Source organism: Podarcis bocagei (genome assembly GCF_964188305.1).
Source record: "Podarcis bocagei genome assembly, chromosome: 7".
NCBI lineage: Eukaryota > Metazoa > Chordata > Lepidosauria > Squamata > Lacertidae > Podarcis > Podarcis bocagei.
In genome coordinates, this window is record NC_138132.1 from 88,137,093 (window position 1) to 88,163,268 (window position 26,176).

General features: G+C 43.1%; 1 protein-coding gene and 1 long non-coding RNA gene across 8 annotated transcripts in view; one reads left to right on the forward strand and one right to left on the reverse strand.

Moving 5' to 3' along the window:
- Nucleotides 1–11,697, reverse strand: part of SLC23A2 (solute carrier family 23 member 2) — an 87,552-nt gene extending 75,855 nt beyond the window's left edge. For 3 of the 7 annotated variants that reach the window (XM_081203066.1, XM_081203067.1, XM_081203059.1), the window contains exons 1-2: nt 11,435–11,697; nt 7,438–7,493 (exon numbers count right to left, since the gene is read on the reverse strand). In XM_081203066.1, coding sequence (XP_081059192.1) covers nt 7,438–7,467 — 30 coding nt within the window. In that variant the 5' untranslated portion in view covers nt 7,468–7,493; nt 11,435–11,697. Of the gene's footprint in view, nt 1–5,612; nt 5,634–6,636; nt 6,790–7,437; nt 7,494–11,434 lie in introns of those variants that run through there. The other 4 variants (XM_081203068.1, XM_081203064.1, XM_081203061.1 and 1 more) reach the window with 3 other exon arrangements.
- The window catches only part of LOC308592084, a 145,975-nt gene continuing 130,063 nt past the window's right edge, over nt 10,265–26,176 (forward strand). Inside the window, exon 1 of the long non-coding RNA XR_014010361.1 lies at nt 10,265–10,834. This is a non-coding gene — a long non-coding RNA (uncharacterized lncRNA). The remainder of the gene's footprint in view (nt 10,835–26,176) is intronic.

Genomic DNA, 26,176 nt, shown 5'->3' on the forward strand with positions numbered 1-26,176 from the left:
ATTATTATTATTATTATTATTATTATTATTATTATTATTACACTTGATCACTATAAAATATGTGCTATTACCATACTGAATATTCTTCACCAAAGTTAGTATAAGAATCATGTCTCATGAGTTGCTTGGCAACACAGTTGTTAGCTCCCCAAAACAGAATACACAGCAGGCAAGGCAATCTGGTTCACAGGTTCAAAGTTTATAAATGTGGAGGTATCAAGCTTCAGGCAACATGGATCTCTTTTAGCAGGCAAGATGGCATTACTATTTTTCAATTATATTAAAATTGGGGACGTCAGAACTTAATTACAAATTCACTAATCAGTTACTTCTACATATGTATTTTGTTCTAACAGCAAAATTAGGGTAAACAGCTATGAATCTTTTTGTTACTGACATGGGGATTTAGAAAGAGGGTAATAAATGATTAATAAATTTAAGCTTTGATCCTGTACCAGTTTGCCTGGAAGTAAGCCCCACTGAAATGAATGTGAATTCTTCTGACTACACTGCTAATGTTTTAGGTAAACATTTCAAGTTTGTTGTAAGAATTTCAGTGATGTACTCTGTCAGTGAATTACCGCATTTTTCGCTCTATAACACGCACCCGACCATAACACGCACGTAGTTTTTAGAGGAGGAAAATCCGTAGGCATGCCACCTGTAGGCATTCCCTCCATAACACGCACAGACATTTCCCCTTACTTTCTAGGAGGAAAAAAGTGAGTGTGGTGGTGCAAAAAATACGGTATGTTCAAGCATGCAGGTACTCAAGAGGAAAACCGGTAGCCACTTCCTTTCCCCCGATCCTCTTGATAGCCACACTACCAGGAGCTATGTCATGCTTGCCTTAGCATTACATCCCAACCCAGGCTCCAGAGAAACCAGGCTCACTTCAGAGAAACCATGAGCTGCAGCCAAGGTTGCCTTGGCTTACTGCTTCTGCTTTGCTTGCAGTGAGACAACTCATGACCCCGACCCATGCACCCAGGGGGTGGGTCAGAATCCAGACATAATGCATAGCCAACCTCTGGCTTAGCTTAAGGTAGTGCAGGAGGACCAGGAAAGGGAGTGGAGCAGCACTAGTTTTTCTCCAAGAAGTCACACACTAATGCATTCATGCCCAGCCATGGTTTGGCTTAAATGAGTGGCATGCAAACTATCCCAGTGCATCCTCTTACGTATAAAACACACCCTGTTTACTTGCACAGCGGCTCTTCTTCACATCACACTGTTAAGAGAAGGTTGCCTGGGGTGTGGAGCATCCTGCAAGGTAGCACTCTATTTGTGGAGTGCCCTTCCTCTATAAGTACCGTACATTCAGTGCTGACACCACATCATTTTTGGCAACAAGTAAAGACATATCTGTTCCCTTAGGCTTTTTAGGTGTTCAATGACTGGTTGTTTTAGTATTTGCTGTTAAGCAGTTTGCAGTTATTTCGTTTGCCATTGTTTCTAACAATGTTTTGTTGGTTTCACTACTGTACTGATGAAGAAGGCTGGGTTACAAAAGCATTGAAATAAATAAATTTGTCTGATGCTTCCCACAGTTACAGGGAGAAGTTAGTTATCCCCCTCTTTGAGGAGACCCACCATCTGTAATGCCTCCAACAGTGATTTTCTGTCCATTCAACAAATTACCGTAAATTTCACTCTATAACACGCAGATTTTTTGTCCTAAAAAGTAAGGTGAAATGTCTGTGCGTGTTATTGAGCGAATGTGTGGTCCCTGGAGCTCACTCGCCGGAGCGCAGGGGCAAAATAGGGAAAAATAAGATCGGGCGGGCGGGCGGAGGGAAGAGGGAAGGCAGAAGCTTTCCTGCATTCTGCCTCAGGGTCTTACTGCCCGCCTGCTTCTGTTGCTGCGTTTGCTCAAACTCAACAAAGAGCAGGGAATCCCCTGCCCTCCTGGCAAGCAGAGGGTTAAGGAAAGGATCGCGTCCTTCCTTCTAATCGTCCCTAGTCACACTGCGTGCAGGCTCCAGCCCACCCCTTCCTCCTCTCCGTGCTCTAGGGACTCGCAGGCAGCCGAAAAGCATGCAGGTGGGAGAGAGAGAGAGAGGGCTGGCTTGGGTGGTGGTGGTGGGGGGAACGACTTTTGCTTTACAATGGTAGGTTTCTCATTTCTTTTCCAAAAGCAGAGAGCCCTGCCCCCAGGCCCCCTCCAAATTACAGCTTCTCCAAGCAATGTACTGCTGGAGGGAGACAGTATGCTTGTTTGGAAGAGAAACCCTGCTTCCCTGCTCGTAAGTAACAGCAGGCTGGATTGCAGAGTGAGACATGGAAATCTCTGGATTTATATGCTGTATATCAAATATCTTAATCTATACTTTCTACACGCGGCTGGTAAATCAGAATCTTTTTTTGCTTTTTGCTTTCCTTCCCTCCCCATTTAAAATGTGGTGACAAAGCACAGATCCACATGGATCCTCAGGATTTTTGCATTGGGTCACCCCAAATTCACCATCAGATCACATTACATGTCCATGGCTACAGTCTGCACCAAAAAAATCACGCACCCACTGTTGCCTGGGGCTGCAATGGTGCAAAAACGTGGTTACAAAGCATGGATCCACAGGATCTTTGCACTGGGTCACCCCAAATTCACCATCAGATAACTTAGCATGTCCATGGCTACAGCCTGCACCAAAAAAAATCACGCACCCACTGTTGCCTGGGGCTGCAATGGTGCAAAAACGTGGTTACAAAGCATGGATCCACAGGATCTTTGCACTGGGTCACCCCAAATTCACCATCAGATAACTTAGCATGTCCATGGCTACAGCCTGCACCAAAAAAATCACGCACCCACTGTTGCCTAGGGTCGCAGTGGTGCAAAAACGTGGTTACAAAGCATGGATCCACATGGATCCTCAGGATTTTTGCATTGGGCTACTCCAAACTCACCGTCAGATCACATGTCTGTGGCCACAGCATGAACCACAAAAATCATACATCCACTGTTTCATTTAGAATATTTTTTTCTTGTTTTCCTCCTCTAAAAACTATGTGCGTGTTATGGCCGGGTGCGTGTTATAGAGCGAAAAATACGGTACTAGCTGTCACAACAGTGTTCAGAAAAAACCCCAATTCCAACTATAATTAGTACAACAGATGCATTGTTCCAAGCCTTAAAAAGTCATTGAATGATCGGTGAAAGTCAGAGTGATTCAATATAAAAAAGCAAACAGGCAAAGAGCTATCTTCTAAAAATAAAATTATGGTGCCGACATTGTATACGATCATAACATTTACACCTAAAGCTAAATATACGTTTACTAATAGAGGGGGCTACAAATGAAGGACCTTTAACACAAGTTTCAAGCACCACATTGGGAGCCAGGCCAGCAGTTGTCTACACCAAGCTTAGCTGAAGCTTAAAGGTAAAGGTACCCCTGCCCGTACGGGCCAGTCTTGACAGACTCTAGGGTTGTGCGCTCATCTCACTCCATAGGCCGGGAGCCAGCGCTGTCTGCAGACACTTCCGGGTCACATGGCCAGCGTGACAAGCTGCATCTGGCGAGCCAGCGCACCACACGGAACGCCGTTTACCTTCCCGCTGGTAAGCGGTCCCTATTTATCTACTTGCACCCGGGGGTGCTTTCGAACTGCTAGGTTGGCAGGCGCTGGGACCGAACGACGGGAGCGCACCCCACCGCGGGGAATCGAACCGCCAACCATGCGATCAGCAAGTCCTAGGTGCTGAGGTTTTACCCACAGCGCCACCCGCGTCCCTGTCAGCTGAAGCTTAACCAACAGAAATATGGTGCAAAAAGCCATTACATAGCTGTAGCAAGTAGTTTAGAACCATGAGAGACAATGTTGGCAGAAAGCACCCACTACCCAAAACCCATCTGACAGACCCACATAGCTGGGTTTCCACCAAATCTGAATGCCTTCTGAAGCTTCTTGTCCTTTCCACACTCAATGTCCTTTCCGTATCTCACATAGCCTTTCCTGAACCATCCAAGCTTCTCCATTGCCATGACACTCCCCAACTCAATTTTGTTCCAATACCTGACTAGTCCCCAGCATGATAATTTATTGTAGATTAGAAGCCTCTGAGCAGGAATAATTGTCACTTAGGCACTTTATACAACACCTGGCACATTAAATCACCATTCAGAAGCAGTAATGGTACTGATGAGGCCACAATCTGCATGAACAATTAAAAACATGTCCCATAATCCTATGAGAACCAACTAACATGCTGAAACAGAAAGAGTTACCTGCATATAGAGAGCTTAAGAACATTTTTGGCAGATCCCACAGAAACCCTTACTAAGCATCCTCCACAAAGTCTGATCCAGTGGGCTCTTGTACAGCTTTTGTTCAACTTTAGCTATAGCTGTAGTAATATCTCATTTTTTCCCCCTAGACCAAATATGGCTTCACCTATCTATAAGCCATTGGCTTTGTGCTTTACAATCTTTCTTGAAACAGCAGCTGTAACGTAGATGTATCCAGTCTGAAAACTTTTCCTACAGTCCTGATTCTGTAGCATGGAGGTTTGACAAGGAACACAATACATTTTTGAACGCAGGTCAGAGGCACTGAGCCATTAAAGAATGATTATGCAAGCTGGTCCTTGGATGAAGGATAACAGCTTGCTTGCAAAAAAACCACAACACACACACATGCTATTTTCTTATTATTCAACTTGGACAGAGGCCTAATGTCTTTTTGCTAAAATATGCTTGTCATGAAATACTTAACAGGGCAAATGAAGGAATTTCAGCTTCAGTAAGTTCAGATAGAGGGGGCAACCATCATTAGACAAAGTAGGGCAGCAGATTTTGGGTATCACTGAGGGCAGCAGTGGGCAGGGATAGGTCTGACATATACAGTCCAACCTACTTAGATGTTTTGCTGAACAAAAGCTAATATGAATGCACAACAAAAATTCTACCGTCTCCTTGCTCATTTCAACAAGGCTTATACAGGCAACCTTTCTAAGGGAGGGTATCCTAATGTTAAGCAGGTGGGGTGTCATTTGGATTTTTTAAACTCAGGCACGAAAATGTCTTGTGCTAGCAGAGGATGTCAATTTCCATATCGTTTTTTGGCTATTAATTACTGCCACAGCTGGAATTCGTCATATTGGGTTTAGCAGCCTGCCTGCTCATGAGACAAGGAGGAAGCATTTCAGTAGAAGTATCCTACTGCATGACATTTTATTTGCCAAAGCACTAGGTATGGCAGTGACATTAACACATATTTTATTCCAAAACACATGAGGAAGAACTTTATGAGCGACAAACTTCTGACAGACATCAAAAATATTTTAAAGTGTTTCTCTGTGCTCAAATGTTACAATATCTGTGTTTATGCTTCTGAATATATTCAAGTTTTTCAGCGGAGAAACAATGAGAGTGGAGCAAAGCAAGAATAACTGATCAATGTAAATCTCTCTTTGGCAGAATCAAGCTAGTGTGATTTATAACCAAGCTAGGGTAATTTATAACTATCCTTTCTTCAACCAAACTGCATTCTAATCAAATTGCCTACAAATTGCTTATAACAAACCTATCCTACTGCTATTAGAAAGTCTGGAGCTACAGTACAGATTATTAAATGAAAGTATGTTGCCCAAACTATTAAGAATTTCTCACATGTATAATGCTTGAACTCCAGTAGCCTGCCAATACTTGATCTCACATAGTGACACATGTGCTTTCATCCCCAAATCCTAAACTCTTTATACATCAGTACAGCAATACGTATTCCAGCAACAACTGAAAAGCAGACATTTCAGCTGTCATCTGAAAAACAGTTAAATGATTTGAAGCACACAGTCTTTCCTGCAAAGGTTATCCATTCCATAGACCGACACATAACATTTTTCTCCACATTCACATGTCAACAGGCTCATCTCAGCTACCTGCCAATCTCCAATTCCCACCACCCTTCTGAGTAATACCCCTCCCCACCTTCTCACTATATAGAAGGATCTGGCAACTTCTGTTTCAGTGTATCTGAAGAAGTGTGCATGCACACGAAAGCTCATACCAAGAACTAACTTAGTTGGTCTTTAAGGTGCTACTGGAAGGAATTTTTTTATTTTTCTCCACATTTATCTTCACCAAGACAGCAGGATACAACTCTATATAGGTAAGGTTTTTTTAATGTTTAACATTTTATTATGTTTTTATATACATTGGAAGTCACCCAGAGTGGCTGGGGGAACCCAGTCAGATGGGTCGGGTATAAATAATAAAAGTATTATTATTATTGACTAGGACGTCCCTAGGAGGAGGGTATGCAGTTATACATGTTAACTCCTGCTATATACTATCTGCATGCATCTTAAGAAATTTGTGACTCCAGCTGGAATAAACTACTTTCAGTTAGATACCCCAACCTCATTGATTACTAATAGGTTTAAATGACTGATCACATTCAGTTGGTGGATCAAAGACAGAGAACTAATCACCAAGCTATCAGAGAAGCAATAGCTTTCATGTGACACTGAAGGTTGTATCTAATCATTACAACAACCTTCAACAAGAAGACAGGTTGAACAAATGCCAAGGGGGGAAATAAATGCCAGATAAATTCTTTTAAAAATGGTAATAATCTTTATTAGATTTATTAGAACCCACCAGTGAGCTGCAGAAGCCAAGCATAGTGACTCACCAAGTTTCCAGAAATGGATATTGGGGGGAGGAGAGGCAATCAGCATCAGGTATTGTTTGAAGGTCGGTTGGTTTAATTTATAACATTTTAATTTAATCCTTTCCCCAGGGTAGCATACACTGCCCCTCACACTATCTGATTCTCACAAGACTCCTGTATAGAAGACAAGGAAAACGTTGATTGGCCCAAGGTCATCCAGGGAGCTCCATGGCTGAGTGAGACCTTGAATCTCCCTGGTCTAACACTGTCACTACATTAACAATACATTTTCTAAAAGTAAAGTAAGTCCACAACTTATGTGGGAGTTACCTCCCAGGATTTCAGGCAGCAGTCTTTCCCAGCCCTACCACTAAGCTACGCCCCCTTTTATAGAAAATGTCAGGGCATGGCATCTCTCCTGGTAATAAACATTTGAATCTATGATGCTCAGGACAAGAATGTGAACCAGTAGATTTCATTTGAAGGTGGGCATGTTACTGAAGCAGAGACTTGGGAGGCAAGACTGGCTGCTGCAGATCTATTTAGAAAGGTGGTGCCACACAAGAGAAATTTTTGGTCAACTGTGCAAACCTCAAGCTTTCAAAGAATTGGTGAATAGCCTGATTTCTGTTATTTCGAAGAGAATAAAGGTCCTCACTCCTCTACAAAGTGCTGGAAAAGTATTTTCCTAAGACTTTTATCACAACCAAAGATAACCCTTCTGGTCAAAACATGTTCCTCTTTACATCCCATTCCAGCTTTGAAGTCAGCAACAGAACACGGAATGCAGCTTTATTTTTCCATCTTTAATCTTTTCCCTACCTTTCTCGACATCATGAAGGACATTCCCATTTGTTAATATCCTCTTCCTGCAGTTTCTGAGTAAAACAAAAAGTACGTTTTAACTTAATGAACAGCTTTTCACAACAGCTTCTTTAACAAACACTATTATTATCATCCAAGCACTTTCATGAGGAAGACTGCCTTCACTTAAGAATAAAATCCCAACATCTGTCAACTGTTTGTACATTACTTGTGCAAAGTCTGGCCATCCATGCATTATTCACATTTTCAAAATGCCCACACACAAGCCTACAAAAATGCAGCTGTGTACATATTCCCCTTCAGTGCTTTGCAGTCTATCCTGCCCTGTCCCTGACATCTTTTGCAATACCTACAACACTCTTTAGGCATTGCTTACTAGATCGTTTTCATGTGACCATCTTCTTGTGATATCCATTGTAATTGATGGGTATTTTGTGGTTTGCTATGTTATATTGTTTTGATTGGTTGATTGTATTTGTGGTATCTTTTTTTTTGTATTAATATGTTGTTAACCGCTTTGGAGACCTTTGGGCCAAAAAGCAATACTGTATCTAAATAAAACACAACGTAACTTATACTGTCTCAGCCATCCTGGGCATGCAGGTAAGCGGTCACTGTGTATAGGTTGTTACACAGTTGAGATGCTACTAGCATTACGTTTCCCATTCTAGGTGTGTCCACTGAAGACACTGAGGACTGTCAAGCACCTCCTGCATCTTTGACCTGTGGTCAAAGATGAATGGGTGCACATCCACAGGCAACAGCAGAAGAGAACTTACTGCACCAAAACTGCATCCTGCTCTTACAGTTAATTGCTCAACCACTATTATTTTAGGCAGAGCGGACTTTTCTAACTGCCTACATAACCAAACAGGTCAATAGTTTTCAATTACACTGCTGATATTTGATCACACACAGGATCCCTATGTCACCTAATTAACAGCTTACATATAACTTCATGAAGAATCTGAAAATCAAACACTGAGCTTCTATAAAGTTGGAGGGAAGCAGTTTAGTATTCTGTAGAGGATGGAAGTGATATTTCCAGTTAATCCTCACTGCTTTCAAGCATGGTTACTTGGAAACAAGTTCGTCTGAAATCAATGAGATCTACTTCCAATATTTACTGGCATTGTGGGCTGTAGAGCAAGAGTTATAACATAAGGCATTACTATACAGTGGAAAATAACAATTTGGGAGAGGGGACTATAATCCTAATATTTTATACTGTGCTTTGTTATCTACTGCACCCCATCCCCAATTCACCAGGCATTATGCTCTGCTAGCAAGAATACATGCTAAGGTGTGACCTATCTTTGTTCTTAATCAGGTATTGAAGATGGTGCATCTAAACCTATTTACTAGTATATATTATAGATAAAAACAAAAATTCCAAGCAACATTCATTTCTGCCCTCCAATCTAGTTTCTTGTTCATTCCTTTTGTTTATAGTCTATTAACCAAACATCAATGGTTGTTCCAGGATAGCTTTTGTTCCTAGCATCAGACCATCAAAGAATTAAGATTTCACACTAAGCTTCCTATCAACTATGATCTTTAACAACTACCTTTAAAAAAACATCCAAGGGTGAAGACTCTTCTTTTGGTATAGATTGCTTCCAATGCTGCTGGAGTGCAAGATCCAGTCAACAAGGGCAATTGTGTAGATAAGCAAACTGCTTGGACTACATGACATGGTAGGATTCTGTACATTAATTGTCTGATGTTCTCTCAATTCCTAGTCAGTAGAGGGCTGCAAATGGACAATCTATTATTTGCTCTGACACCTCTTCCCAGTGTCACTCACTTCTTGCCCACCTCCCCAAAATGCACAAATCTAAATAGTCAGTCCACACCCACACTCAGTATTTGTCCAGCATTTCCAGTCCTGCAGAATCTCCAACTTTCCAGTTAAACAAGGACTAAAATGAGGATCCAGCAACAGAGCACTCATTGACCCAGAATCCTTGAGAGACAAAGCAATCAATTCTGACAAGGAAAATCAATTATTTCAGTTGTTCAAAGCAAATTCATTGATTGTTTAATCTTTTGCTTTTCAAGAGGGAACTGGGCATTCAAAGAAAATAGATAGAATAGCTAGAATAGGAGCAGATCAAGGTTGTGTTCCAAGCTTATCTTTGAAGGGCAGGGGAATACCTATGTCAGTTTCAAAATGAAGGGATGAAAAGTGAGCCTGCATATACTGCTTTGGTAGAATATACTATCTTTTAAGAATACAGTACGTGTATGGATTCAGCAACATTAGTAGGTATCACTACGTCATTCAGTTTTAGAGAATACATTTTATCTATAAACTGGGGAGAGGCTTGAATGATGCTGCACAGTGAAAGAGAGAAGAGTTAATTCCTTGTCCTTCAATATTTTAATATACAATAAATGCTTCCTAGTTTGAAAGGCAGGCAGTTTATGAGTTAAAGTTACAGAAACACACTATCCCTGCATCAAATTTAAATTAGTCCCAACCAGACAGGGAATGTAGTCTATCACTGCAGGTGAATTAACCTAAATTCTTCACCTGGCTTATAAGCCTTATATGTCTGCCACCCATTTTGTTTCAAAAAAAGATGGACATACAAGTGAAAGGGAGAGGTTACACCCAGGAGTGTGTTAGGGAGAAAGCATTCATTTTTAATCAGATGGATGATTCTCGCTGGCACCAACCCATTTCAATCCTCTTATCCTTTTCCAACAGTCAATTTGAAGGCAAAAACCCTGCAGTAATTAGCTAGATGTTCGCTCTGGTATCACACAGAGAATGGCTAGAATGCTATTATTAATGTACCAACAAGAAGGGAGCAAAACGAGACTAATATCTGCTGTAGTAACAAGGCATTATCAGGGAGACAGAGACAGACAGAGAAACAGAAGTGATGGAATGAATATATCATACGATAACAAGGCTTTTGTAGTTACAGCTACGGAGGCAACAAACTGGGTTACTATAAAAATAAACAGAACGATACTTCAAGTGCCCATACGTGGAGGAAACGGGTTGCTAAAAGTAGAAAGCCAGAACTCAAATCAGCTGTGGGGGGGTGGGAAGAAAAGAGAACCAGGGGCCGCTCACCTCAGAAAAGATGCAAAAAGGGGCAGAGGGTATGACGGCAAATGCTATAGCTTGGCATGGAGGAAAAAATATGTGTATCTAGGCTGCAACCATCAGGGTCTAGTAGGGAGAAGAGGAAAGGCAGGATTCCTATAGGCAGAAGATGCCAAGGTGGAAAGAAGGGGCAACTGTGGGACCACATTTGTGTGAACGCACACATGGAAATCAATGACTCCAGGCACATTGTAAAGAGGAGTTCGCGGAAGGGTGTGACAGCTGTGCATGCTGCAACTATTAACATTGCACAAAACAGTGTACAGTACAAAGGTTAGTATGGATTATTCGGGGGGGGGGGAGCAGAGAAAAAAGTGGGTTGCAATAACTGCGCCTTATAAACCAGGAGATGCAAAGAGTAGAAAGAAGGCAAAGTCGTGAACTACTGGTCCAGGTAGCCAAAAGAAAAAGAGGTGTAAATTCCGAATATTTAGAAGGGAAGGGCATAAGAGGTGAACAAAATGGGCTATATTGGGGGGTGGGGGCGGGGAGGTAGGCAGATGCAAAAGGACGTGGGCGCGGGACCCACCTTTTTGGATGGGGGGGTCGTTTTCTGGGGCAAGGCAATGCTTGGAGAGGCCGGTCAAGGGGGGGTCCCAAGCGGCGTGTGGACACCTGGGCGGGCGTGTAAGGATAAGGGGGCGGCTTTGGGCCTGACAGGGCAAGAAGAAACCAGCGATCATGGAAAGAAACGAAACGAGAAAGGGATGCTCAGGAAGGATGGCGAAGCCGGGGAGGGAGGGAAGGAGTCCAGAAATAACCTGGATTTTTTGGGGGGGGTGGAGGGATTCGAGGGGGGGCGGACAGGTGGGCGTTAATGGAAAAATGGGGCACCCCCCCTTCCCCCATCCGAGCGACCTTCCCTCCCCTCACCTGCCATGGCTGGAAGCGGCTGGAAATGGCGGCGGCGGCCTGGGGTGGCTGCGCTCCCTCGCAGAGCGGCGGAGACTGAGGGAGCGCGAGCGAGGGGACTTGGCGGCCGAGGCATGGAAGAGGAGGAGGAGCAGGAGGCGGAGGAGGTAGGACGCGAGGGCGGGCAGGCGAGCGAGCGAGGGCCGCCCCCTCCTCACAAGATGGCGCCTTCTGCCGCGGCCCCTCGGGCAGCGCGGAAAGAGCGCGGGCGGCGCCGGCCTTCCTTTCTCGCGTCTCCCCCCCCCCTCGCCGGGGGTGATGGCGTCGGCGGCGTCGGCTGCTTCTCCCACCGCGGCCCCTCCGCGGCTTGGAGGGAGGCGGCGGCGGCGGCCCGGCAGGCCGGGGATGGAGATAGCGCCGCCGCCGCCGCCTTTGTTCTTCTCTGAGGAGGCTGCTGCGCTCGCTGTTGGTTTTCATAAACGGATTAATCCATATGCTGTGTGTGTATATCTCTATATATTTCTATCTAGGCGATGTACATGAAACGGTAAAACCTATTTTCCATAAAATCCTCGGAGTGGAATAAACGAACCAGTGGACATGCCTAGATTACTTATTCGGACAGGATATATTATTATTATTCATTGAATTTATATGCCGCCTTATACCCGCAAGTCTACCCAAATACGTTAATTCGACCATATATTTATTTTTGCTATTTTTCCCCTGTATTTTTATACAGAATATGTTAATATGTGTGTGAGAGGGAATTTATTATTGCTGCTGTTATTTGCCTCAGCCAACATCCAGCCCCGTCATTTGAGGGGGGCGGTGGCTCAGCAAACCCCCAAAGGAAACTTGGCCGACAAATAAGAAAACGAGCCAATTGTTGTCTTATATTTCCCCTTTTCCATCCTCTACAGTTTCTTCTGAGTTGTGGTGACAGGTAGAAATGCAACAGGTTCAGCTCCCCACCCCCCACTCCGTGGGACGCTCTCACAGGTCCTCATGGTTCTGTGTCTCAGGAGGACCCCTTAGCTTAGCCCCAGCACCCAGGTGCCTGCCGGCTCTTTGGGACTACAACTCCCATCAGCCCCTGAATCCTTTAGGTGGGCTGATGGGAACTGTAGTCCAAAACACCTGGGAGTCCACCAGGTTGGGAATCACCAGCATGCCTGCTTGTGGGCTTCCCACTGAGGCATCTGACTGGCCGCTGTGGGCTACAAGGTGTGCTTGTACCAAAGCTTTTAAGAGGTGGCCTACCTGAGTGGGGGTGAAAAAAGGGAACACCTCCTGGAAAAACAATTTCTGGGTTCATGGTAGCACCTGACTACTTATGGTTGGTTCTACAGTATATTGGTTTTTTTAAAAAATATATAGGGCACGTTTTGCCTGGTATTATAGGAATTCTAAGGTCTCATATGGGACACAGGTGGCGCTGTGGGTTAAACCACAGAGCCTAGGACTTGCCGATCAGAAGGTCGGCGGTTCGAATCCCCATGACGGGGTGAGCTCCCGTTGCTCGGTCCCTGCTCCTGCCAACCTAGCAGTTCAAAAGCACATCAAAGTGCAAGCAGATAAACAGGTACCGCTCTAGTGGGAAGGTAAACAACGTTTCCGTGCGCTGCTCTGGTTCGCCAGAAGCGGCTTAGTCATGCTGGCCACATGACCCGGAAGCTGTACGCCGGCTCCCTCGGCCAGTAAAGCGAGATGAGCACCGCAACCTAATGGTCAGGGGTCCCTTTACCTTTTACCTTAAGGTCTCATATATATAAATCATATGTATGTACTTGCCTTGTTGATTTATGATCATAACTATATATACCACATGTCTGAAATAGTATAGGAGGAACAGTCATGAAGCCATTTTGACTCTTCCAGCCACCTCAAAAATTCTCTGCAGTAAGGAAGGAAATGGGGAAACCTCACAAATCCTGTCTTAAGGGCGTATTGTGTATGAATAGGGTGAGCCTGTGACCTGGATTCAGGAACTAAGTATTTAGCATCTCAAAAGAAATGGCTAGGCTGTCCAGGTGAAGCAATCAATCCTGCCAGACAGGATTTATGCTGTAGCCCGCCTCCTTCCGTGATGTATGTATGATGTTTTGGGGGTGGTCTCTGGCTACAGGATGGGCAACTTCAAAAGTCTATAGAAGGGCTTGTGCACCATTGTTCTGGGACTGGGTCCTTCCTGACTCCTGCAGTGGACCCTCCGGATACAAACTTAATTTGTTCCGGGGGTCCATACGTATCCCAAAATGTCTGCATCTAGAGACGCCGTTTCTGCGTGCACATGCGGCGCATTAGAGTACTTCTGCACATGCGTGCGCGGCGAAACCCAGAAGTATACACTTCCAGGTTTGCTGCATTTGCAACCCAAAAGTTACATTACCCGAAGGTAACGTAACCCAAGGCTCCACTGTATTTCCTGGTTGGCCTCTGTTATTTTCTCCTACCGACAGAGAACCTGCTTAAGGACTCTATACGGGCTCTTAGATATGCCACAGGGAGCAGTTTTTTTCTTATAACACTGGGAGCCATGTGTATACTCTCTTGAGTTACATGATGGAAGAAATCAAGATATAAATGTAATAAATAATACTGAGCAATACACGCATAGGATCATGCTGTAAACCTCTGGAACATTTTTTTGTGTGTGCGGGAGAAATGGAGGAAACATAAATAGAAGAAATGTTTTTTTTAAAAAAACAGGATGGAAAACAGGAAATGGGGAACAGAAGATAAGGAACTGGGTGCAAATTAATAAATACATAGTAAGAGAAGAATTATGGAATATTAGTAGTAGTAGTAAGCATGACCAAAAAGAGCCAATTCACCTGACTGTGCCATTTTTTAAACATTTATCAATTCTGTTTGTTTTCATTTCAAGGCTTTTGCAGGTGTAAAAGAAGGGAGAACATGAAAAAATTTAAATTGCACAGAACAGAAAGACTACAAAGCATTTTCTTAATCAAATATTTCAATATTTATGGGGGGCACAAATGAAAATATCTATTTTACCAAGTCACAGATGCACACAGATAAATCACTGCACATGTCAAATCTGTGCCCCTTTAAGAAGATGAAATAGTACTGTATCACTAAGATTATACAATTGAGACAAGAGCAGGCTGCTGTTCTCTCTTTTCCGAAAAATTTAGGTTGGGCACTGGGCAGTTTGGGAGGGGAAACCTAAGGTGCATTCAGCTTCTCCTTGTATCTGGGGTCTCTGTGCTCTCATGCATAGCTTCCGGGGTATAGGATGGCAGTTCAACTCTCTCTCCTTTGGAGTGCTTTCTTCTTGGAGTGCCTTGTTATGTCATTCGATCTCCAGAGGAAGCGAGTCCTTGGTAGCATTTGAAGTTTAGCTCCAGTCTTCTTGTTGGTACATGTGAACCAACTGACCACTTCAGAACTGTTACCTGCATTAGTTGCTTGATAAGTGTCGCATTTCAAACCATGTTGCTTTTTCTATCTAGAAGCTGATCTCTGCAAAAGAAACCATAGCATCTGGATCAGGCTTTCTCAAAAGTGCAGGTTGTTCTCTAGGTCAGTGACACAATCTCTAGCATTCTAGTTACAGGTCGGTAGCCATGTTGGTCTGCCGTAGTCGAAACAAAATAATTAAAAAAAAATCCTTCCAGTAGCACCTAAGAGACCAGTTAAGTTTGTTATTGGTATGAGCTTTCTGAGATACAGTGGTGCCTCGCAAGACGAAATTAATTCGTTCCGCAAGTTTTTTCGTCTAGCGAATTTTTCGTCTTGCGAAGCACGGTGTCGGGAAAGTTTTGGAAAAGCTTCAAAAATCACCAAAGTCTTCAAAAACCTCAAAAAAGGCTACCACACCGCGTTCTATGAGTTGCTCCTCGAAGTCAAGTCGCAACTGTATTAACGGTGTTAAGAAAAAGGAAACAAACTTGCAAGACGTTTCCGTCTTGCGAAGCAAGCCCATAGGGAAATTCGTCTTGCGAAGCAGCTAAAAAAACCCAAAACCCTTTCGTCTTGCGAGGCATTCGTCTTGCGGGGCACCACTGTATCTGAAGAAGTGTGCATGCACACAAAAGCTCATACCAGTAAACAAACTTAGTTGGTCTCTAAGGTGCTACGGGAAGGAATTTTTTTATTTTTTGTTTCCATCTCCAGCATGTTACGACATTCCACTTTGGCCTTCAAATCTTTGTTGATCTTTCAGTCATTGCAAATAATTTCTTGTTTGCCTAGAGCTTGACTGCTTTCCCGGTCTTGCTAAGACAGTAGAGAGAGCTCCGAAAATCAGATAAAGAGAAAGTGAGTCTGATCTCCCTGAGGCACAGTGCTGCCTAGGGTATCCTGTGCTCATGGGATACATTAACACACTTCTCTGGGCCCCCTTCTTTCTGAAGGGGGTGTATGCAAGCCCAGTTAAGTGGAGAAATGAATGGGGTTCCCACTGCCTGTGACAAACAGCCTACTGTTGCCCATAATAAAACAGTTGTCAGCCTAATCCTATGCATGTTTACCTGGGAAGGGAAAAGCCTATTAAGTGAGACTTAATCCCAGGTATATATGCATATATGATTATAGCCTTTACTGACTACTGCTCTCCTATGCCACTCCAAAAAAAGAATAACAGCAATAAAAACCTGAGCAAAATCCACGTTCCTAATCTTCCTAATATTGTTGGGGGCGCGGCGCAGGTAAGGGAAAGTTTCCATTTCAGGCATCCTAGATTTACTTGATTGCTGCTGGAATTTCCCTCCTACACTAGTAAGCAAAAAGAGGAAATATTTGAATAAGTTATCTGGCTGTTTATTTTACACATATTGCCCAATGACTGTCAGAGGATTCTGTTCAAGTTATATTGCTTTAGCAGTGAAAGCACCTGTAGTCATTGTTTCTATTTGAGCAGCCACAACCATGAATAATAGTGTAGTTTTCCGCTGCACAGGGACTTTTGTATCCTTTTAATGCACGCCATCTGTAGTGTAGGAGGAGTTATTTTGAATGCATCTACACCATCATCTATGCAAACAATACCTTCCCACGCAGCATGCTGTACCATTTAGTGGTGGGGTTTGTGTGCAGGTAGAATTATACTGGCATGAACTATACATAATTATATTAGACTGGAACTGTATGAGACACAAGATCTACCCACTCTGGAAGAATGGCAGATGAAGGTGATGGACTATATGGAACTGGCAGAAATGACTGGCAGAATCCGAGACCAGGGAGAAGAGTCGGTGGAAGAAGATTGGAAAAAGTTTAAAGATTATTTACAGAAACACTGTAAAATTAATGAATGTTAGAATGATGTTGGATGGAAACTAAGTGGTCTTTTGCTGTAATGCTTTAAGGGAATATGAGAAAATGGTTATTAATAGGTAAAAAAAAAACACTAATGTTATAATATTTAAAAATTGAAGATTAAGATGAATGAAGAGGGGAGGGATTTGCTGAATTAACAATTGGAACTGGAATACAGAAAAGGAAGGCGTGAGGAGGTCCGGGAAATAAGCAAATGAAAAATATGTGATAGAAAGATTGAACTGTTTTTTAACTATTTTTATTTTGTATTTTTTTTCTTTTTATTCTGTAATTTTTTGAAAATCTTAATAAATATCTTATTTAAAAAAAAAAGACTGGAACTGTATGCAGGCCTACCAAAAAGCAGTTACTACTGCACTGGAAAGTAAAAATGTACAGCCTACCATTTCTACAACATTTTAAAGGTCTTCCAGCTTACACTGAAAGTCTGAAGGAATATTGATTAGGATGCTGAAATCAAACACATTGATATACCCAGATATTGCTGCATCATACTTGCATAGCACATTTCCATATTTCTTTACATTCTCTCAACAGAGGAAGTCAAGCTGTATACAGAAAAGGAGGCTTTTGCTCTAAAAAGCCCTGTCTTTGTATCTCAAGAATAAGCATGTTAACCGATGTGGATCTATCTTTCACTCCCACCCCCAAATCATATTCCTCTGTACATGCCCTCAGTTTATCTGAAGGGGGCATGTTTTGGTTGCTTGTTATGCAATAGTTGTATGTTACATCTCAAAAACAACAAATAAAAAGAAAGTAAAAAATGTACTCAGGTATCTTAAATATTTTCTCCCTTAATTTTATTTTTAGTAACATTTAGTTGTCTAAACTCTCTTAGCTCTGCCATAGGTAAGAATCACCTGACTATATTGCCAAGGATCAGTTAGCAGTGGTGTCCAAACTTTTTTCGAAGAGGGCCAGATTTGATGAAGTGAACATGCGTGAGGGCCGACCAAAGTTGTTAACCTTTTTTTAGGATTGAAGTTGTTGAGCTTTTTAAGTTGTCGAGGTTTTTTAGGATTTTACCCCAGGAAATAAACTTCCACAGGGGCCGGATTAAACCGACTGACGGGCCAGATTAAGCCCCTGAAATGGACTTTGGACAGGCCTGAGTTAGAATGAAGATGGATTTATGAACAAATAGAAACAGATGTTTCTCTCTATCATAGATATAAGCAAATAAATTGGTTATATAAGTGGTAGTTATGATAGCTTTGTTTTAGATAGTATTGTGTTTTCATAATTGATTAATCATTAGAAATGGATAGCTTTGATTAGTGCCATGGGTGTCATTGGAAATGGGTTTAAGCAAGTGTGTCGTGGATGACTGCATGATAAAAGAGGGGTGGTTAAGGTTGCAACCCTCGCCCCCCTTCACCACTTCTATCTTTCTCCCACATGGTCAGAGCATGACAGATGTTTTCTTGGGTCACCTGGAAAGGCAGTTCACCAGCCTTCCTTGTAAGGTGGCCACACCTGGAAAACTTCTTGGTTTCCCTGCCTGAGGAGGAGGCAGCTTTGGAGCACTGTGATTAATATGCAGCGCTGGTGGGCTGTGTTTGCCTTAGCCTGCCACAAGCTGTGCACTCAGCACCCTTTTGTCCTTCGTTCTCTGTCTTCCCCCTTGATATTTTAAAATCATAAATTGTAAAACCATGTCTGCATAGGGTCAGGGTTTCCATGTGATATGGGGAACAGTGTCAGCAGCATGAACTTTTAATGCTGAGGTTATTCATTTATTTATTTGGCAAGCATCTCTGCTGCCTGTTCAGCATTTCCTTTTTAAACTCATGCACGGTCAGAATGTGAAGGCCTCTTTCCATGCGCGTGATTTTGAGCAAGGAAAAGGGAAGACTAGAAGGTTCCAGTTCTGGTTTAGATGAAAAATGTTGAGAATCTATATTGCACTTTGGTGTTTAAAGAGTTTCACATAATGGCCAAAGGCTGTTGGTAACAGGTGACAGTTTATATCACTAGAGGATATGCAAGCAAATGAGTCTGCAATAGCTGATCGATAATAGAATAATAGAATAGGGTCATCCTATCCAACTCCTTGCAATGCAGGAATCTCAACTACAGTAAAGCATCCATAACATATGTCAATCCAACCTCTGCTTAATAACCTCCAAGGAAAGAAAGTCCACAGCCTCCTGAGGAAGTCTGTTCCACTGTCGAACAGCTCTTACTGACAGAAAGTTATTCCTAATGTTTAGTCGGAATCTCCTTCTTGTAACTTGAAGCCATTGGTTGAAGTCCTACTGTCCAGAGCAGAAGAAAGCAAGCTTGCTCCATTTTCCATGTGACAGCCCTAAAGGGTGAGTTCATTTGGGAGAAGACTGCTCTTTCAGTACCCTGGTCCACAGCAGATTAGAGCTGTAAAGGTTAAAACATGGGTAGGCAAACTAAGGCCCGGGGGCCGGATCTGGCGCAATCGCCTTCTAAATCCGGCCGCGGGCGGTCCGGGAATCAGTGTTTTTACATGAGTAGAATGTGTGTTTTTATTTAAAATGTATCTCTGGGTTATTTGTGGGGCATAGGAATTGGTTCATTTTTTTCTTCAAAATATAGTACGATCCCCTACAAGGTCTGAAGGACAGTGGACCGGCCCACTTAACTTGTGGCACACTTAACTTGTGAACATAACTTCCCCATGATAGATTATGGATGGTTCTAGCAAAATACTAGATGCAAGAACAGTCTCAGAGCAAAATAATTCATCATGGAAGGAACATAAGCCCTCATGCTCTCAGCACACTCCATTTGCCAAATGTCTCATCTCAGAAATAAACTGTTGGTCTTTTCTTGCTTTCTTTGGAACAATTAGCACCAGCCTCTGCATGGACTGCGAACTGCGAACTCCAATACGGCAGTTCCAACGAGCAAGGCTTTTGAAATGCATGTGTAAAGACTCTAGCAAGGTGCCTCCAAGTGAAGAACAGCCAGGATTAAAAAAAAACCCTAGGTCCTAACTATAATTGAATAAGCCAATGCATTTTCAAGTCCTGTTTATAATATAGTGCAACATAGTGCAAGTCCTGTTTATAACATAGTGCAATGACCAAATGGTTTTAAACACTCTTTGCAGCTGTTGCGATAATACTGTTCAGCTTCTCCAAGTGGTGAGACGTTCCAAGAGCAAAATGCTAAGATAGATTCCGTTTTCTTTGAAAGGATGTCACTGGAGGCTTTTGTTGCTTTGTAACATTTTTATTTATTTACTCAAATGTACAAGTGTAAGGCACAGCTAAGCACCCTCAAGAGGCAGCCAAAGGCCACTAAACGAGAAGCTTCCTTATACACAGACACTTGGGGTCCATCTCGGTGTTGCCTCGATTGCCTGGCAGTGGCTCTCCAGGGCTTCAGATGGCAGGGCCTTTCTCAGTCCTACCTGCTTGATCTTAGGGATCAAACATGGAAATGCCTGTATGCTAAGCAGATGCTCTTTTACTGAGCTAGGGCAGCCAGCACCCCAAAATATTCTTAGCTTTTAGTGTCCAAACTCAGCTTTCTCTTACTCTCTTAGCTGTCTGTTCCAGTCTCACTAAAAAAAACAGCTCTCTCTGACTCAAACTACATGGTAGTTGTTCTTTGCTTTTTTTTGTAACTGTGCTTGCATGCACAGTTGCTAAGATTGCATTGTCCTTAGGTAGTATTGGGGAGATAAAGGTGTTTCATAGCCATTCAGAAGACTTTGCCCAGCTACTGGCAGGGTTACCCGGATACAGCATCTTCCTAGCACCAGCCTAGCACTTTGTTCTGTTGAAGCAAATGGGAATTTAGAGCCTATCCTGGTCGAGCAGGCATAACTCAAAGGCAGGATCACAGACTTGTAGAGTTAGAAGATATAATAATAATAATAATAATAATAATAATTAATTAGTTCAACTCCAACCCCTTCAATGCAGCAATCGCAGCTAAGGCATCCCTGACCGAGGACCACCCAGCCTCTGTTAAAAACTTCAAATGAACGAGAGCCCACCACCTTCTGAGGGAGTCCATTCCTCTGTCAAACAGCTCTTACCATCAGAAACTTCTTCCTAAGATTTGTCAGAATCTCCTTTCTTGCCATTTGAACCCACTGGTTCAGGCCCTGCCCTCTGGAGCAGCAGAAAGCAAGCTTATTCCATCTTCCATGTGACAGCCTTTTAGATATTTGAAGATAGCTATTCATTCTCTCTCTCTCTCTCTCTCTCTCTCTGTGTGTGTGTGTGTGTCCTTTTTTTAAAATATAATTTTTATTGGCTTTTGCACATATGTTCCAAACATAACATCCCATCCTATACAACATAACAAACCTTAGGCTGTCACAGCCGAGACTTCCGTCAACCTAGACTAATGGTTTTCTAACTTTCTTTCTGATTTTGCATTTTATTTTAATATTTATTGCTATAAAATCCATATCCAAATAAACTCCTTCTTAGTCCTCTTTCACAATACATTGGTACTTCGGGTTACATACACTTCAGGTTACAGACTCAGCTAACCCAGAAATAGTGCTCCAGGTTAAGAACTTTGCTTCAGGATGAGAACAGAAATCGTGCAGCGGCGGCACAGCAGCAGCGAGAGGCCCCATTAGATAAAGTGGTGCTTCAGGTTAAGAACAGTTTCAGGTTAAGAACAGACCTCCAGAACGAATTAAGTTCTTAACCTGAGGTACCACTGTAATTCATATGGTTCTCCTTAGAAAACTTCTTGCAATGCTACAAGTGATGTCAATTGATTACAATTGTCTTTCAAATATATCATAAATTGGAAGAAATTTCTTTGTCTGGTCTTGTTGGTTCCGAATTTTCCCAGTTAATTTCGCCAACTCGGCATAGTCCATCAGTTTCATCTGCCACTCTTCTTTTGTTGGTAGTTCTGCCTGCTTCCATCATTGGGGTAATAGTATTCTTGCTGCAGTTGTTGCATATAAAAACAATTTTTTGTCATGCTTGTGTATCTCTGTACCTACTATACCAGGGGTAGGCAACCTAAGGCCCATGGGCCAGATGTGGCCCAATCACCTTCTCAATCTGGCCCATGGACGGTCTGGGAATCAGCATGTTTTTACATTAGTAGAATGCGTCCTTTTATTTAAAATGCATCTCTGGGTTATTTGTGGGGCATAGGAATTCGTTCTCCCCCCAAAAAATAGTCCAGCCCACCACATGGTCTGAGGGATGGTGGACTAGCCCACGGCTGAAAAAGGTTGCTGACCCCTGTACTATACCAAGTAAAAGGGCTTCTGGTTTTTTTACAAATGTATATTTCAACATTTAAAAAATTTCATTATAAATCATTTCCCAGAAGTCTTTTACTTTCTTAGATTTCCACCACATATGGTAAAAAGTACCTTCAAAGATTCCGTATAGTTAAAGCCATGGTTTTCCCAGTAGTGATGTATGGAAGTGAGAGCTGGACCATAAAGAAGGCTGATCGCCGAAGAATTGATGCTTTTGAATTATGGTGCTGGAGGAGACTCTTGAGAGCCCCATGGACTGCAAGAAGATCAAACCTCTCCATTCTGAAGGAGATCAGCCCTGAGTGCTCACTGGAAGGACAGATCCTGAAGCTGAGGCTCCAAGACTTTGGCCACCTCACGAGAAGAGACGACTCCCCGGAAAAGAACCTGATGTTGGGAAAGATGGAGGGCAAAAGGAGAAGGGGACGGCAGAGGACGAGATGGTTGGACAGTGTTCTCAAAGCTACCAGCATGAGTTTGACCAAACTGCAGGAGGCAGTGGAAGACAGGAGTGCCTGGCGTGCTCTGGTCCATGGGGTCACGAAGAGGCGGACACGACTAAACAACAACAACACCTTCAAAGATGGCTATTCTCATTCTTCTCTGGGCTAAATAGACCCAACTCCCTATACTGTTCCTCATAAAATTTAGTTTCCAGACCTTTTATCATCTTGGTCACCCTCCTCTGCTAGATATAATGCTAGACTTTATCAGTATTAATCAGGAGAGAGCCTTGTGTGTTATCCCCACTTTGCAGCCAGGGAACACAGGGAGGGCAGGCAGAGAGGGGTGGTTAGAGAGAGACAAGCAGGTTGTTGTCCACACCACTTTTCTTCTCCAAACAAGGATCTCTTTGGAAACATTTTGGCAGAAAAACAGAGAGCCTATTGCCCACACCACTTTCTGCTGCACATAAGAGTTTCGCACTGACGTAGTTAGCTTGCCTTATAAAACTCACTCCTCTAGCTGCATCAGTCCAGGAGCTGACTGTCCTTATGACGACACTGCCCTGGCCCCACAGACCAAGCGAGCCATCTGAAAAGGCAATCGAGTAAACAGGAAAAGCACACTGGAACAACGTGCTTATCGTAATTCATCAAATCTGAGAGCTTTTGGTTTGGGTGAGTAACTTAGTTTTTTTCAGGATTAATCTGCCACAAGAACAACCGATACCTTGAGTTTTGTGGCCCCATTAAAGACCAGCTGATTTGTTGCGGCATCAGCTGCTCTGCGCTAGAAATCCACAAATCTTCTGCCCCACAAAATCTATAAAGATGCCTCAAGCTGATTCTTTTAATCTTTATTTTTGTAGCACAGACATTGCATTGATCAAATCAATCTTAGAGCAGCAAGTAAAGGTCGGGGCTTCTTTAGAATAAGGAGTTCCTGTCTATTTTTAATTTTTTGTTTTTGTTTTCTTAATGTTTTGGAAAAATAAAACTTGGGGGGGGGGAGTGTTCCTCCATCTTTCCTGGAATTCCTTGGTGGGACTTGTCTACGGTGAGGGTTGCAAGGCATCATTGTGCAACCAACTTTCACTAGTGGGGAAAAGGGAGCAGGAGGTGGGGGCAGACCAGTGGCCTGGGGAGAGTCAAAGGAGGCCATTGCAGCAGAGTCAGTAATGTGGGAGAATTGAAGGAGATTCATGTAGTGGGTGGAAGGACGGTCGAGTAGTCGGTCAAGTAGATCGCCAAGTATCAAGTAGTTGGTCAAGAAGCATAAAGCTACTGCTGTATATACAGTGGTACCTCGAGTTACAGACGCTTCAGGTTACAGACTCCGCTAACCCAGAAATAGTACCTCGGGTTAAGAACTTTGCTTCAGGAGGAGAACAGAAATCGCGCGCCAGCAGCAGGAGGCCTCATTAGCTAAAGTGGTACATCAGGTTAAGAACAGCTTCAGGTTAAGAATGGACCTCCAGAACGAATTAAGTTCTTAACCTGAGGTACCACTGTACCAGCAATAAGACATCCACCTGGAGGTGCCGTAGAAAAGCTTCCCAAATAGACAACCTTGGACTTGCTTGGTGTCAAGATCATGAGGCAAGGAAACCCCTTCAGGTATTATTATTATTATTATTGTTATTATTACCTTTATTGTCATTATACAACCTGTGTACAATGAAATTAAACAAGCCTTTCCCCCCAACACTCAATCGCTTATTGAACAACACACCACCTCGCAAGTCAATTGTGCTATGTTATTTTACAGCCTAACAGCCCATGGATAGAAGCTATTTTTTAGCTTGTTGGTACGGCTGATTATACTTCTATATCTCCTGCCCGAGGGTAGAAGATTAAAGAGGAGATGGCTGGGGTGTGAGTCATCCCCAATAATTTTTCTCTCTCTCCTAAGGCAACGATCCCATGCAATGTCATCTAGCGGACTCAAGAGACAGCCCATGATATCATGTGCTGTATTCACCACCCTCTGTAGAGACTTTCTGTCCGTGGCTGTCAGGCCAGCATGCCACACTGTGATACAATATGAAAGGACACTTTCTATTGTGGACCGGTAAAAGGAGTTCATCAGTTGTTGTTTAACATTATTCTTTCACAAGACCCTGAGGAAATGGAGTCTCTGTTGGGCCTTTCTGATCACCTGAGTTATGGGCTTTCAAGAGTGACCTGGCTTCAGCAGTCATCCAGGGTTTACAGTTCCCATAAACTCTAGTGCACCTCTCCGTTGTTACATTGTAGGTGCACACTTTGATATAAGAAAGTACAGCATCTGTGTATCTGTGCAGATCTTGATGTTCAAACACGCTCCAATCAGTACTTTCAAAACAATCCTGGAGATGACTGAGAGCACCCTCTGGCCAGATTCTAACTGTTTTTATAACGGGCTGAATTTATAACTCTAACTTGCTTCCTGCTCTTAATGCTATTAGGATGGTCACATGCACTCCTGTATCCAAGCTGGGTTTCGCCCACAAAACATTTGGGATGGTCACACATTGTGCACATAGCAATCCTCACTTCAGGTACCATTGGGAGAAAGAAGGGGCTGCATCTCAGCGTACAGCCAGCCTTCTCAGAGGCGGCAGCACATTTGTGAAATTCCCTCCTTTGTGAAGCCCACTCACTACAGCCACTTGCAAGCTCCCAGAGAATTGCAAAAACATCACTGTGTTACATACTCAGAAAGCGAAACGAGCAGCATAACACGGGGCTTTTAACATCCTAATTTTGTTCTGCTTTATGGACTGGCATTGTGGTTACTGGGCCTGTCATGTTGGGAGAAAGGCATAAAAGTGATTGAGTGAAAAAACAAGCAAAGGGGTGGGTAGGAGGACACAGCTCTTGAACTGCTCAAAGATTTGATCGACTGAGACAGCACAAAGCGAGAAGTGCTACAAGGCAGTTCCTGTGACATCTGAACATGTATTTCCGCCCAGAGCCCAAAAGTATTCTGGGCTCAGTGCTGTTCTGGTTTCTGACAGCTCCGGTGGAAGATCTGTGAGGGGTCCCATGGTGCCAAAGGGCATGTTCCATATGGCACAGCTATTGACTGGGGGCAATCCCAATTTCCTGATCTCTGGTCATTCACTGTCTGTTGTACTCTGATGCTTGCCATTTGTGGATACCTACCTAAAATGTTGTGAATGGAAACTGCAAGACTTCTTGCCATCCTCCAGCATTTAGCTTCCTCCTGGGGAGTCTCAGATCTCCGACAGAAAAAGGGATGCCTCTTGTCTCCGATCCACATGATGACATGTCCTCCCTGTCCACATGCAGAGACCCAAGTCACTCACAGGCTGACAATTTACACCATGCAGCTGCTCATGTATTTACTGAGAAACACAATTGTCTGCAAAATGTTATCAAGTATATTTTTAATGGAAAAGAACATTTTTATAAAAAAAACAGGGATGAAGGTATTGCAGAGTAAACAGCTACAGAAGGCAGCTACAGAAGGGGGAGGGGGAAGGTTTTCAGACAGGAACCTTTGATATCAAATATAGGTTATTATGAGGATTGCCCTAATTTCATTTGTAATACAGTATGCTGGAAGCAATGCTGCCTTGTCACTTAAGTCCATTTCATTATATAAATCCAGTCTTCCTGCTGGGTGCTTTGTAGGGCATTTCTGCTTCAGGACTAATGCCTTAACAGAACAGTCCTGTGCCGGTTGGTGGATAAATTAATCCCACTTAGTTCAAATAGAGTTTCTCCCAGGTGTCATGGAGGAGATTAAGGCTACTGGTGTATGGTTACCAGACTTTCCCG